The sequence below is a fragment of the Sorex araneus genome, chromosome 2 (assembly GCF_027595985.1).
Source record: "Sorex araneus isolate mSorAra2 chromosome 2, mSorAra2.pri, whole genome shotgun sequence".
NCBI lineage: Eukaryota > Metazoa > Chordata > Mammalia > Eulipotyphla > Soricidae > Sorex > Sorex araneus.
In genome coordinates, this window is record NC_073303.1 from 133147756 (window position 1) to 133161982 (window position 14227).

Here is a 14227-nt window from a genome sequence, read left to right on the forward strand (position 1 = left end):
TTTAGAAATTCCTTCCTCTTTTGTCTTCCTACCATTTTTGACTTATGCATATTTTTTAAAGTTCTAAGATTTTCATCATATTTTTATGACAGCCACAATAACATCACTTCTATAAGGAAACAGAATAGGCCTTATTTACAATCTGAAAAATAAAACTTTACTTAAACACAGTTTTCAAGGAGATTCTATAGTACACAATTAACACTTGGTGAGAGTGACTATCTGCACAGAAGTAGGAGCTGCAATAGTAGAAGTTGGTATTAAAAGAAGATAAACTCAGAGGCCCTTCCATTAATTAATATAGTGAAGTTTTACTGTTTTGTAACTTGGATTTGGCTTTTTAATTTTTCTCCTTTTTTAAAATAGAGGTACACTGTTTATATCTAACATGTTTCAGGATTGTTTCTCCATATCTTTTCTTTTTTAAAAAATGTTTTTATTGAATCACCATGTGGAAAGTTACAAAGCTTTCAGGCTTCAGTCTCAGTTATACAATGCTCAAACACCATCTCTTCACCAGTGCACATATTCCAGCACCAAGAATCACAGTATACATCTCCCCCCCACCCCCCAACTCTGTAGTTGATAAATTTCACTTTACTTTGATTACATTCAATATTTCAACAAAAAACTCACTATTATTGTTTGGAATTTCCCCCACCCCAAAGTCAGACCTGCTGAAAAGGAAGCATTTGATAATTTGTTTTCCATTGCTGAGAATGAAGAGACATGAAGTCACGCGGCCTCAATAGCGGCCAGGTTTTGGATTTCAGTATTTTAGTAACTAAGTCTAGAGAAATTTCTGCCAGAAATTGCATCATTTCAAGCTCGTACCTCTCTGCTACTTTATATTCCACACATGAGTGCAATCTTTCTATATCTGTCTCTTTCTTTCTGACTCATCTCACTCAACATGATACTTTCCATGTTGATCCACTTATATGCAAATTTCATGACTTCATCTTTTCTAACAGCTGAATAGTATTCCATTGTGTAGACGTACCAAAGTTTCTTTAACCAGTCACCTGTTTTTGGGCACTCTGGTTTTTTCCAGATTGTGGCTTTTGTGAACAGCGCTGCAATGAACATAGAAATACAGATTTCTACTATACCTTTTTACCTCTATGGGATATATTCCCAGAAATGGTATTGCTGGGTCAAATGGGAGCTCAATTTCTAATTTTTGAGAATCATCCATATTGTTTTCCAAAAGGGCTGAACCAGTGGCATTCCCACCAGCAGTGAAGGAGAGTCCCTTTTTCCCCACAGCCACGCCAACACCAGTTGCTTTGGTTTTTTGGGATGTGGGCCAGTCTCTGTGGTGTGAGATGATATCTCATTTTTGTTTTGATCTGCATCTCCCTAATGATTAGTGATGTTGAGCATTTTCTCATGTGCCACTCAGCCATTTAGATTTCTTCTTTGGGAAAGTTTCGGTTCATTTCATCACCCCAGTTTTTGATCGGGTCGGCAGTTTTCTTCTTGTGGAGTTCAACCAGTGCATTGTATATCCTTGATATCAACCCTTTATCGGATGGGTACTGGGTAAATATCCTTTCCCATTCTGTAGACTGTCTTTGTATTTTGGTCACTGTTTCTTTTGAGGTGCAGAAGCTTCTTAGTTTAAGATAGCCCCATTTATTTATCTCTGTTTTCACTTGTTTGGCCAGTGGTGTGTCATCTTTGAAGATACCGTTGGCTTCAATGCCGTGGAGGGTTTTGCCGGCCTTGTCTCAATGTACCTTAGGGATTCTGGTCTGATGTTGAGGTCTTTAATCCATTTTGATCTGACTTTTGTACATGGTGATAGGTGGAGATCTAAGCCCATTTTTTTGCATGTAGCTGTCCAGTTTTGCCAGCACAATTTGTTAATTGCTTTCCTTGTGCCACTTCACTCTTCACATCTTTTCAAAAGTAAGTTGTCACAGCACACTCATCACCAGTGTGCCAAAATCACTTCACCAATGTCTGCTGAAACCTCTTCACCTCTGTTGTAGAAACCAAATTAGCTTTTTCAGATGTACTAAAAATTCTGTACCCAAGGTCTAGAATAAAAATCATCATCATCATCATCATCATCATCATCATCATCATCATCATCATCATCATCATCATCATCATCCTGTTGATCATCGATTTTCTTGAGCAGTCTCAGTAACATCTCCATTCGTCCTAATCCTGAGATTAGAAGCCTCTCTACTCGTCCTTCCCAATGGTGCCACATTGGAGGCTCTTTCAGGGTCAGGGAAATGAGATCCATCATTGTTACTAGTTTTGGCATATGAATACACCATGGGGAGTTTTCGAAGCTCTCCCATGTGGGCAGGAAACTTTCGGTAGCTTGCCAGGTTCTCCGAGAGGGAGAACTAGGCTTTAAGATGTCCGGGAGCTTGGTTTTATAGTCTCTGGATGTTGGCCCTTGGTGTGACCAAGGAAAATGGGAAATCTAGGCGGAAGAGGCCTAGTCCCGATCCAAGCAGGCTTGGAGGTCTCAGCCCCGGGTCCCACACACCTGACAGTTCCTTCATGCATGAGGCTTGTCTGAATGTGTGGAAAGGAGCCTTGAACATAGATGTGGCTAGGCTCCAGAGGTCTTTGGCTGTGGGAGCTCTGTTCGGGGTGGGGAGGGAGGCTGAAGTCCACCCCCTCCGAGGGGCCCCGGGGAAGACAGCTAGGTGCTCGGGCAAGAGACTCTACCATAATAAAAATAGCTTTAGAAAAGCTAAAGGTCCTTAATTTGGGTGGGGGAGAGCAAACAAACAGTTTGGGTGGGGGAGAGCACACCTGGCTATGCTCAAGGTTTACTTCTGGCTCTGCATGTAAGAATCACTCCTGAGAGAGCGCGAGGGACCATATATGGTGCTGGTGATTGAACCTGAGTGAGCCATATGCAAGGCAAATGCCCTATCAGATGTACTATTGCTCCGGCCTCACAATTATTATTTAATACAGTAAATATTACATTAAAATATAAAGTATTCTGGGGGTCAGAGCAATAGTATAGGGGTTAAAGGCTTGCCCTGTATGTGGCTGACTCCGGTTTAAAACCCAGAGTCCCATAAGGTCCCCTGAGCACTGTCAGAAGTGATCCCTAAGCACAGAGCCAGGAGTAAGCTCTGATCATTGTAGGGTGTGGCCCAAACCCCTGCTCTCCTAAACCCCCAATATATAAATGCACTGTCACTGTCACTGTCATCCCATGAGCAGGCACTAGTAATGTCTCCATCATGAGACTTGTTGTTACTGTTTTTGGCATATCGAATATACCATGGGTAGCTTGCCAGGCTCTGCCATGTGGGCGAGATACTCTCGGAAGCTTGCCAGGCTCTCTGAGAGGGGCAGAAGAACTGAACCCAGGTCTGCTGCATGCAAGGCAAACGCCTTATCCACTGTGATTACACACATGAAATAAATTTTGGTTTTGATTTTGGGACTATCTTCAGGGCTTACTCCAGGCTCTGCACTCCGAAATCACTCCTGACATGCTCAGGGACCATATGGGATGCCAGGGATCGAATCTGGGTCAGCCCTCTGCAAAGAAAGTGCTCTACACGCTGTACTATCTCTCTGGCCTGATATGTGAAATATGTGGAAAAAAATAAAGATTCCTGTCTGCAGTGCTTATGTATTTTTTAACTCAGTGTTTTATAGAGAATCATACCACAATCTTAATATACTTTTTGTTTTGTATTTTTTAATCAAATCACCATGAATGGCAAAGTTACAAAATATTTATGACTGAGTTTCAGGTTACACAGCTACAACACCAATCCTTCACCAGTCCACTATCCTCCACCAATGCCATCAGTTTCCCTTCTGCTCCCAGCCTGCCTCTGTGGCAGGCACTTTTCCCCTCCCCCACTATTGTCCTAGAACATGTTCCCTTCCCTAATTTATTTCCCCCACCCCTGCCCTACTGAAAAACTTCGATATACTTTTTTTTTTGGTATATTGACTATGAGTTTGACATCATTCCAGTACTTATTTTTCTTATAGGATTAGTATTGATGTTAATAAATAAAAATACTAGATGTGGGGGCCGGAGCTACAGTACAACAAGGAGGGCATTTGACTTGCATGCAGCCAACCCAGGTTCAATCCCTGGCATCCAATATTGTCCCCCAAACCAGGAGTAATTCCCGAGAGCCAGGAGTAACCTGTGAGCACCACTGGGTATGACAAAAAAGCCAAAACAAAAAAAGGTTTTTGGGCCCTTAAAAAAAAGATAAAACTAGATGTGTGTCAACAGTGGAGATATGTGTAACTCATCAAACTGGTAATTTCTAAAAGATTAACTCATGGTTATAAAAACCCTGCTACGAGTCTAAGATTCAGAAGCACAAGATAGGTGTTGGTGGGATAGCAGTGAGCATAGCTGCCTTTTAAAGTGCAATGTTGAATAATAGACTTAAATAAAATATTAAAATATACTGCCTTTATTATTGCTTCTGGTTACATATGACAGCTAATTTTTACAAATAATTTTATTGTAAATGGGCTCCCCAAACTAAAAATTAGTTTAGTGTTGCTATTCTTGGGTGCAGAAACTGCCCCTGGCGCCATGTAATCCCATCAACAGCCAACATCCAGAGACTATAAAACCAAGCTCCCTGAAGAGAGCGATGCAATCTCTTGTCCCCGTGCGTGGCTGTCTTCACCAGGGCCCCTGGTAGTGGTGGTGGGGGGGGGGTTGAGTTTCCCTCCCTGCCCCCAGCAGAGCCCTGGCAGCTGAAAACTTCCAGAACCCAGCTACAGCCATGCTTAAGGCCCCTCTCCACACATTCGGACGAGCCTCACGCATAAAGGAACCGGTAGAGGAACCCAGGTGTGCGGGACCTGCGGCTGAGATCTCCAAGCCTGCTCGGATCTGGACTGGGCCTCTTCTGCCCAGATACCCCATTTTCCAGCAGCTAGGCGGTCACACCCAGAAACTGCCCCTGGCACCATATAATCCCACCAGCGGCCAACATCCAGAGACTATAAAACCAAGCTCCCGGACATCTGATAGCCTAGTTCTCCCTCTCAGAGAACCTGGCAAGCTACTGAAAGTTTCCTGCCCACGTGGGAGAGCCTAGCAAGCTCCCTGTGGCATATTCATATTCGAAAACCTCTAACAACGATGGGTCTCATTCCCCTGACCCTGAAAGAGCCTCCAATGCGGCACCATTGGGAAGGACTAGTACAGAGAGACTTCTCAAATCTCAGGCTAGGATGAATGGAAACGTTACTGAGACTGCTCGAGAAAATTGACCATCAACGGGATAATGATGATGATAATGATGATGATGATATATGTACACACATATATGCATATATGTATACACATATCTATCTATCTATCTATCTATCTATCTATCTATCTATCTATCTATCTATATCTTGTATTTTCCCCCTTGTTGATTTGGAATTTTATTCTACTATTAGTATATCCTAGAAGCCTTGATTTTACATTTCCATACTTCTCAACCAAGAAACATTACTTACTAGATATGAAATATCTATGATGCTTTTGCTTTTTCATCACCTGTAATGTAAATATCCTCTCTTCTTGTCCTTAAAATTTTAAAGTCTTTTAGATATTGAGAAGATAGTTTCATTTGGGGTTATTATGCATTCTCTTACAATAGATCTCTTTTGTTTCAATAATCCTTGCAAATGTCCAGGGATACTGCCATCATCTGCTTAGCACTGATCAAGTGTGACTACTCCTTCTTCATTAGGAGCTTACAACAAAATAACTATAGTGCTGCTAGCTATCATTTCTATGTCTTATATATGAGCCAGCTATGAGTCAGGATTTCACCTTAGCATCTTGTGCTTGGTTTTGTTTCACCACGCCATGTAGTGCTCACGGCTCACTCCTGCTGGGGCTCAGGGGTTGAGTCTAGGACCACTGGAAGCAGGTGCCTTCCCCACCAAACTGTTTCTCTGGCTCGCTCCTTTACATTTCACAGCTCTCTTTGGCAATAAGTACACTTGTGAACTGAACCGGTAAATCATAGAGTGGTTAACATACTTTTCTAATTCACAAGGCAAGGACTGAGAGTCACAGAGCCTTAGCAAGTCTGGTTACATAATCTCTGCCCCTGACCAACATACTCTTCCTGACATACTGAAGAACCTTTTTCCTTTTCTCTTGTTGGCATCTTTCCATGAAAGTGATGTTCAGGAGGACTGGAGGAATTTTGCAGTGACTTAGAGCTCCTGCCTTGCAAGAGTGTGGTCGCGGGTTTAAATCCCTGGTGACCCACGTGTACTCCATGCAATGCTGAGCCTGGCAATGGCTGTTTGTGGTGACAAGCACCACAAGCAATTTCCAATTGCAACATAGCCAGGTTGGCATGAGCCCCCAAAAAGGCATGGCCCTTGGTGAGATGGTGAAGAAGAGAGAGGGGACCGAGCTCAACAAGCTGAGCACGTGCTTTGCATGACGGAGGCCTGATTTGCTCCCTGGCACCACATGGCTCCTCGAGTACTTCTGGGTGTGGCCCCCAAGCCAAATCAAAACAAAATAGGTATGAGCACCACGGCCAGAAAGCAGTCCCTGGCAAGCTTGTGAGCACTGCAGCAGCCCGCAGTGAGCACTTCACCCAGGACCTGTACCTCAGCTCAGTGTGAGGGTTCCGGGGGCACTGGTGCAAATGCCACCGTGAAAGGAGCTTGACCCTTGGTGCGCCCAGTGCTCGAAGTGGCGGGGTGGGACTGTTGGCTGGATGCAGATTGGTCAATGTTTCACAGGACCACAAATCCTTGTCTTTTGGGTTATCTGTCCCAGTGGGCAGAAATTATTTGCCTCTGTGCTGGGAAAGAGACTAAGTTAAAGGTAACGGCACAGAGCCTGAAGCTTAGTAACACCAAGAGTCAATAGTGAGCAGAACTAAGTTCATTCATCCAGAGAGAGCATGGGCAGCTTGTGTCTGTGGTGACAATGGACAGGCCTGCTGCCGACTGTCTTTTTTCTTATGTTCTTAAGAAAGTTTTAAAAATAATACTGATGTACCAAGAAATGGAACAAGTGCTTGCCTTGCATGCAGCTACCCTAGTTCAGTCCCTAGCACTCCATATGCTTCCCTGAGCACTGCTAGGAGTGATCCCTAAGCACCTCTAGTGGCTCCTCCCTCAAAATACCCAAAAAGGAAATGGAAAAAAACATGGGGTTTGCTTGGGTGCACCCAGTGTTGGTTTGATTTTTTCATTCTTTAATCTCTCAACGGAGTCCAAAGGCCTCTTTGGTCCCAGGTCCAGTCTTTCTCTCCCCTCTTTTTCTTTTCTTTTTTTAACACTTTAACACTGTGGTTTGCAAAGTGGCTCATAATACAGTTGTCTGGGCATTTACATTCCAGCATGGAGCCCACCACCAGAGTGACCTGCCCGCCACCACACCCCACTTCCCCAGCTACCCCCAAGACTGCCCTCTTAGCAGACACAAAATATTTACTTCATGTTGTTTGTTACAACTAACAAAGTAAATGGCAATGGAATTACCAAAAACTACTTCAATAAAGTAATTTGTGAAAATGTTTCTATCTCACCACTTGTAAGCCCCTGTCTGAGGGTTTGTAAGCTTCCTTTGGGCCTTCTGTGTTCTGGTTCTCGTTGCTGAGCATGGCTGGCTTCTGTGCTACTATCTCATCTAACCTAGCATGCTCCCACTGGGCTGCCGGAATTGTGGAATTTGGAGCTGACGTGACTGACACTCTAGGAACTCCAGGATCTGTAGAACGGGGCTAATGGATGAGGTGACACAGCCGTGGCTGGTGGGTGTGGTGCTGGGGCTTCCAGAAGTAGGGGGGGGTGGGGGAGGCTGCCTGCCCCCACTCAAATATGGCCCCGGAGTTTCAGCCTGGAAATTAGAGGGCCTGAAACTTTTGTCACTTTGGCATCTCTGTAGAAATCAGTTGTGGAGCAGTGGAGTGGGGCTGTTGGCATGGCTGTGGGTGTGGGTGTGGGTGCCTGTGCGTGAGCAGGGCGGGGGCACCCGAGATCTCAGCCTGAAGGTCAGTGCACCTGTGAGTTTTAGTGGCTTGGCTTGGGTCTCTTTGGAGGTTGAGTCGTGAGTGTCAGCTGGGCCGAGGGGTCAGTTTACATGATGGTGACAGAGACGTGCGTGTGGCTGCCGGGGCTTGCTGAAGTGTGGGGGCCTGGGGGTACTTGCCCTCTGCCTTCCATCTTGCTTCTGCTGACAGTGAGCTCACCCTGGCTGGGCCGAGGGTCCGGCGGCCAGAGGAAGCCCAAGTCCTGATCTCTGCCCCTGCTTCAGTGCGTTGCAGGCGCCATGTACATCACCGGCTTCGCCGAGTCCATCTCAGACCTGCTGAGCCTCCGGGACATCTGGGCCGTGCGCGGCATCTCTCTGGCGGTGCTACTGGCCTTGCTGGGGATTAACCTTGCAGGGGTCAAGTGGATCATCCGCCTCCAGCTGCTGCTGCTGCTCCTGCTGGCTGTGTCCACGCTGGACTTCGTGGTGGGCTCCTTCTCACACCTGGACCCAGGTGAGTTTGGGATGGTGGGGCCTGGTGTGAGGTCGCAGGCAGCCCTCCCTCGCCCCCCCCCACTCACTTCCCCTTCACTGGTGGGGTTGGGGGTCGTTCCCAGCAGGGGAGAGGGTGTCTGAGAGTCCATAGCAGGGGGGTTTCAATGGTGCACGGTTTCCATGTTTTTCTTCATTTTATTACCTTTTAAAAATTTTGAGAAAGTTTAGATTAAACAAAGAACAAAATAGAACTGGATGGATGAAGAGCAAATTCACAGAAGTGATTCGAAGAATGGGCAAGAAGTAGATCTGGGATGTGGAAAGTATTTTCATTTTATCTCCCTGTTTTTAATACGGAAGTTTTATTTAGGAGAAAATGAAATGTGTTTAGGAAATGGAGAGAGAAAGAGATGGCGCTAGACCTATAGCAGAAGAGAGATGATGGCCCTGAGCCGGGTGGGGCAGCTCTGGGATGAACTGCTCCACTCACTCGTTCTTATACATGACTTGGTAGAACAAAGGTTGCCTGTCTGTGTTGAGACTGGAAATAGACTTGGCTGGATCATAGCATCCTCCCAAACAAGGGGAAATACTGGTGGGCTGGAGAGAAGGCATAGTGGCTGAGGTGCTGCCTTGTGTGTGAGTAACCCAGGTCCGATCCCTAGCACTACATGTGGTCCCCCGAGCACTGCCAGGTGTAGTCCCAAAACAAAACAAAATAACTAATACCAAGTTAATACAACTTCCCAGCTGTGTGTGATCACAGCTGATTCATCATTAGTTCCTAGAGGTGTCTTACTTCAGAGGAAAGAGTGGGTGTTTTAGTGATATAGTTCTGACGTGAGACCCAGAGACCAGGTTAAGTCCTTTGATAGAAACTCCCAGGAGGGGCTGGAGTGATAGCACAGTGGGTAGGGCATTTGCCTTGCATGCGGCCGACCTGGGTTTGATTCCCAGCATCCCACATGATCCCCCAAGCACCACCAGGAGTAACTTCTGAGTGCATGAGCCAGGAGTAACCTCTGTGCATCGCTGGGTGTGACCCAAAAACCCCCCCAAAAAAGAAAGAAACTTCCAGGAGTTATTTGTGCCCAAAGGGAGAAGAGGGACAGAATTATACTAGGATGTTGATCAATCAGGGCTTGAGAGATTATATTGAATAGGATAAGCATAGACTGAGTTTGACTATGATGGAGAATCTCCAACAAGTAGTAGAATGGACTATGTACCATGAACAATTAATGTGGCAATGAATATTCATATGGATAGTAATAAATATGCATGTAGTATTTTATTTTATGTAGGGCTAATAATGTTGCATACTTGCTGAGGTGTTTAACCATATGCTCTCATTTGTAATATCCATGATAAAATGATGGTTCAGGCATTTAATAACTGTGTCTGAGAAATAAGGACAAATACAGCTTTGATTAGCAAATAGTTTTCTATATTAAATTTTTGCCGAAATAAAACTATGAGTCCACAAACTAAGCTTAAAGAAAGAAAATAAGTAACAAGCATAATTGCCTTTTAGGAATGTCACGCATGGGTAGCCAGTTGGTAACTATACAAAAACCTCACCCTGAGTTTTCCCCAGTCTTGAGGATACTAATAACTCCATACCTACATCCTTATGTTTTGGGAGAAGCTGTTACTCTGAGTGTTATTAAGTTTCCATGTCTGGGACTTGCTGCTGCCTCAGAAGTTGTTGTTTCTTTCTGGAGTTAAGACCTAGAAACCAAGGTCACCACTTGCTCTGTCACTCTTCAGGAACTCTGTCAGTGGTGCCCAGGGCTCCATGCTCCACACAGGAATATGGATGAGGAGAGAAAGGGAGAGGAGAGAAGGAGGGAGGGGGAGAGAGAGGGAGAGGGGGTGGGGAGAGGGAACCAGTAGCACAGTCCCCTCTGACTGGGCAGGCAAGCAGCAACATTGCTGTACTCTTTGTGCCAGGCATTTTGCTTACCACCTAAAGGGGTCTGGGCCCAGTTCCAGTGTGTGTGTGTGTGTGTGTGTGTGTGAGTGTGTATGTTGGGGGTGATGGTAATGTACAGGTGGGGCATTTCCCTGCACCAACAGCTGGATGGCCTGTGCCTCTCAGTCTGACATGCTCCCTTCTGCCTGGAGGTTGCATGAGACCCTCCCTGGGTTAAGGGCTCATCCCCGTGAGCTAGCTCCTCACTCCCTGTGGGTATATCTGCACGTCTGACCAACCAGCTGAAGATTTCAGCTCGTCAGGTCTCCCTCCAGCATTTGACTAACTGGGTGGAGCTGCTCTCAGAACTCAGGCACAGTGACTTTTGATGTCGCACGTTTGTCCTGAAAGGATGTAGAGGGCTTAAAATGCTTGCCTTGCACACAGCAACCTGGGTTCAGTCCCTGACACCACATATGGTTCCCTGATCCCTGCTAGGAGTGATCCCTGAGCACAGAGCCAGGAGTAAGCCCTAAGCACTGCGGGGTGTGGCCCCCACCAAAAAAAAATGTCAGCTGTAGGTTGATTGGAATTTAATTGATAACATTGATCTAGTTTTAATCACATATTTATCTGAGTTCTCCTTTTGGAAAGGGGTCCCTCTCCGATGTAACCCCCAGCCTCTGGCATCCTGCTCTCTCCCCAAGAGCTTCCAGAAGGGCTAGCAGTCCAGCGTCTACAGGGTTAATCTGGTAGAGCAGGGACCCCTGGGACACTGTCCAAGGCTGAGGACCAGAGTCTCTCCAAACAGGTTGCTCAAGGGAGGGGTGTCCTTCCCCAGCCCGCCCTGTGGTGCTGGCTGTTCAGAGCCAGGCTCTGAGGGGAGGAGAGGGAGCCGCCCTGGAGTCTGCATGCAGGTCCCGGACAGGCGCTGTCCTGCGCCCCCCACACCCCACTGTGGCTAGACTGGCCCCTTTAAACCTCACCAGGCTGCCGTCTTCCCCTTCTTGGCTAGGAATGTGCTGGCTGCACTTTTGCCTTATTCCAGATACTTTTCTGCCTCTGGTCAGTACATTAGCAAGGTGTAGTGAGAAATGGAATATATTTTTAATCATTCCCATAGCAACTGGACCCTCTAGAATCTGTGTTGGATATCACTGGTGTTTTATGTAGGTTACTTTTTTGGCGGTTAAAAATGAAAACTAAAGCTGGACTGCAAGTCTGCAGAATGGATTTAGCAGATTGGTTGGAACGCTTTTTAAGATGACCTACATGTGTATTTTGGAAAAAAGATGAGAAGAAAGTTGTACTTGGTCAACTCTGGTTCAGTCCCAGCACCACATCTGGTCCCCTGAGCCAGGAGTGATCCCTGAACACAGAGCCAGGAATAAGATCTGAGCACTGCTGGGTGTGGCCCCAAATAGTAAATATACCATTTTAGGGGCTGGGAGTGCAGCTTAAAGGAATGAGTGCTTGCCTTTCTTCTGCAGGCCAGCCGCTCTGCCCCACACCAGCATCTCTGAAGTCTTTCCGGGGGCTCTCAGCACCCCCAGGTCAGGCAGCTCAGGGGTCAGGGAGCAGCCCATGAGCACTGCTGGGGTTACACCCCAAGATAGGATCTGGCTCTATTTTAACTTTCCTTGGCTATTTGTTTTTAATGGAAAAGACTTTTGACAGGGACTCGTTCTCCTCCCACTGTGTCACACACACATGGGTTGTGTGCTGGCCCACGTTCTCTGTGGGAGTGGCCACTCCAGTTGTTCTTCTCATGTCCATTTGAGTTGCAGTCTTTGCCACGCTTTGTCGGGGTACTTGTACATGCTTGGTTGGGGTGCATGTACATGCTTGGTCACGATGCTTGTACATGCTTGGTCATAATGCTTGTACATGCGTGGTTGTGATGCTTGTACATGCGTGCTTGTGGTGCAGTGGAATTTGCTCCCTTAGTCATGTCACTGGGGTCCTAAAGAGTAGCACATTGGGATCCCACTCAGCTCTGTGGGGTGATGTGGGGATCCCCTTTGCGCCTTCACTCTTGCAAGGCACCCTGTGCCCCCGACCTTGGAGAAGTTTCAGGTTTGCAGGAAATTGAATGGTGGCACAGAGGCTTCCCTGCCCTCCCTCCTGCAGTCCTTTGGCGCTGTGTGTGGCACAGGCTCCCAGTCGTGGCCCATACAATGCTGTTAGCTGTAGCTCTGCTGTTACTAGGGTTCGTCTTTCGCTTTGTTCCTTTGGTTCTGAGAGCCCTGACGGGCACCTGAGCGTGAGGCAGGACAGTGTAGCTGCTCCCCTATTGTTTCTCGCTCCACTCCTCAGACTGGCAGCCTCAGGTCTTTCTGTTGTTTGTGTGATTTTGCCTTTTCCAAAATGTTGTGAGTTGGAATCACCAGCATGGAGTCTTTGGCTTCTTGCATCAAGAGCAAGCATTTGAGGTTTCTCTCCTTTTCCCAGCTTAATAGCTCATTCCTCTCTCTCACTGAGTAATAGCTCATCTATAGCTCAGAGGCTCAGGGTATAATTTAGCTTACTGCTTCCTTTTCAGAAAAAAAATCATTCAGTAACCTCTGGAAAGATACCTTCTTTTAAAAAAAATTTTATTATTTTTTTAAGGCACCGTGATTTACAGTTATTTTATAGTTGAATTTAAGGCATACATTGCTCCCACACCAGTCCCATCACCAGTGTCAACTTCCCTCCACCAGTGTCCCCAGGATACCTTCATACCCAGCCTGCTTCCTTGACAGGCATATTGGGTGGAGGGGGGAAGGATGGTCATACCTGGTGATGCTCAGGGGTTACTCCTGGGTCTGTGCTGAGGTATCACTCCTGATGGGGCTCAGGGGACCATATGGGATGCCTGGGATTGAATGCTAGTCAGATTGCTCTACCCTACTATTGCCTACTATTGCCCCGGCCGAACAGGCACATTTTAAAGTTTGGTGGTTGGAGTTTGGATCTCATGCATCCAGTATTTTGACTCTGTGCTTCAGACATATCCATCTATCACCCTCTGTGCCCCAAGGGTGGCCAGAGGCCCCTTCCTCTGCTTCATGTGGCTCCTTGGTTTCCTTTCTTGTTACCCTTTGTAATCTAGGGTCCAGGGTGATCTAGTAACCTCCTTTGAGTACTTGCATTCCCTCGTGCTGTTATTCTCTACATCATAGATAACGGGACTATCTGAATTAATTCACATAACATGATGCTCTGTCCAGGTTGAAGTGAATTGTACGATTTCATCATTCCTGCATAGTATTCCTCTGTGCATGCCTCCTGCCTTTCCTAATCCTTTCTTTCTTCACTGACCCCTGGCTGATTCTGTAACTCAAGGCTGATTCATTGTGGTAAGTGCTACAATGAGTGATGCTGTGCATGTGTCCTTATAAATGAATCTTTTTGTGTCCTGGGGGTATTTACCAAGAAGTAGAATTGCTGGATCGTAAGGCAGTTCTCTTACTTTTTGGAGATATCTCCATACTGTTTTTTTGTAGGGGTTGAACCAGACAACGTTCCACCAGCAATGGAAGAGAGTTCCTTTTTCACCACATGACCATTGTTTCCAGTATTTTTGTTTACTTTTTTTTTTTTGGCCGCAGTGCAAAAATTAACAACAGAGTTAATCCTGGCTCTGCACTCAGGAATTACTCCTGTCAGTGCTCAGGAGACCATATAGGATGCTGAGGATAGAACTGTGTTGGCCACATGCAAGGCAAGCACCCTACATGCTGTACTATCACTCCAGCCCTGTTTTCAATGTTTTTTCATATGTGCCAGTCTCACTGGTGTGAGTGATATCTCATTGTCATCCTGATTTGCATTTCCCTGACAAAGAGTGATGATGA

General features: G+C 46.1%; 1 protein-coding gene across 1 annotated transcript in view; it reads left to right on the top strand.

The window, feature by feature from the left end:
- SLC12A8 (solute carrier family 12 member 8) overlaps positions 1-14227 on the top strand; it is a 151236-nt gene that overhangs the window by 34043 nt on the left and 102966 nt on the right. The window contains exon 5 of the mRNA XM_055124500.1: positions 8261-8492. Coding sequence (XP_054980475.1) covers positions 8261-8492 — 232 coding nt within the window. The remainder of the gene's footprint in view (positions 1-8260; positions 8493-14227) is intronic.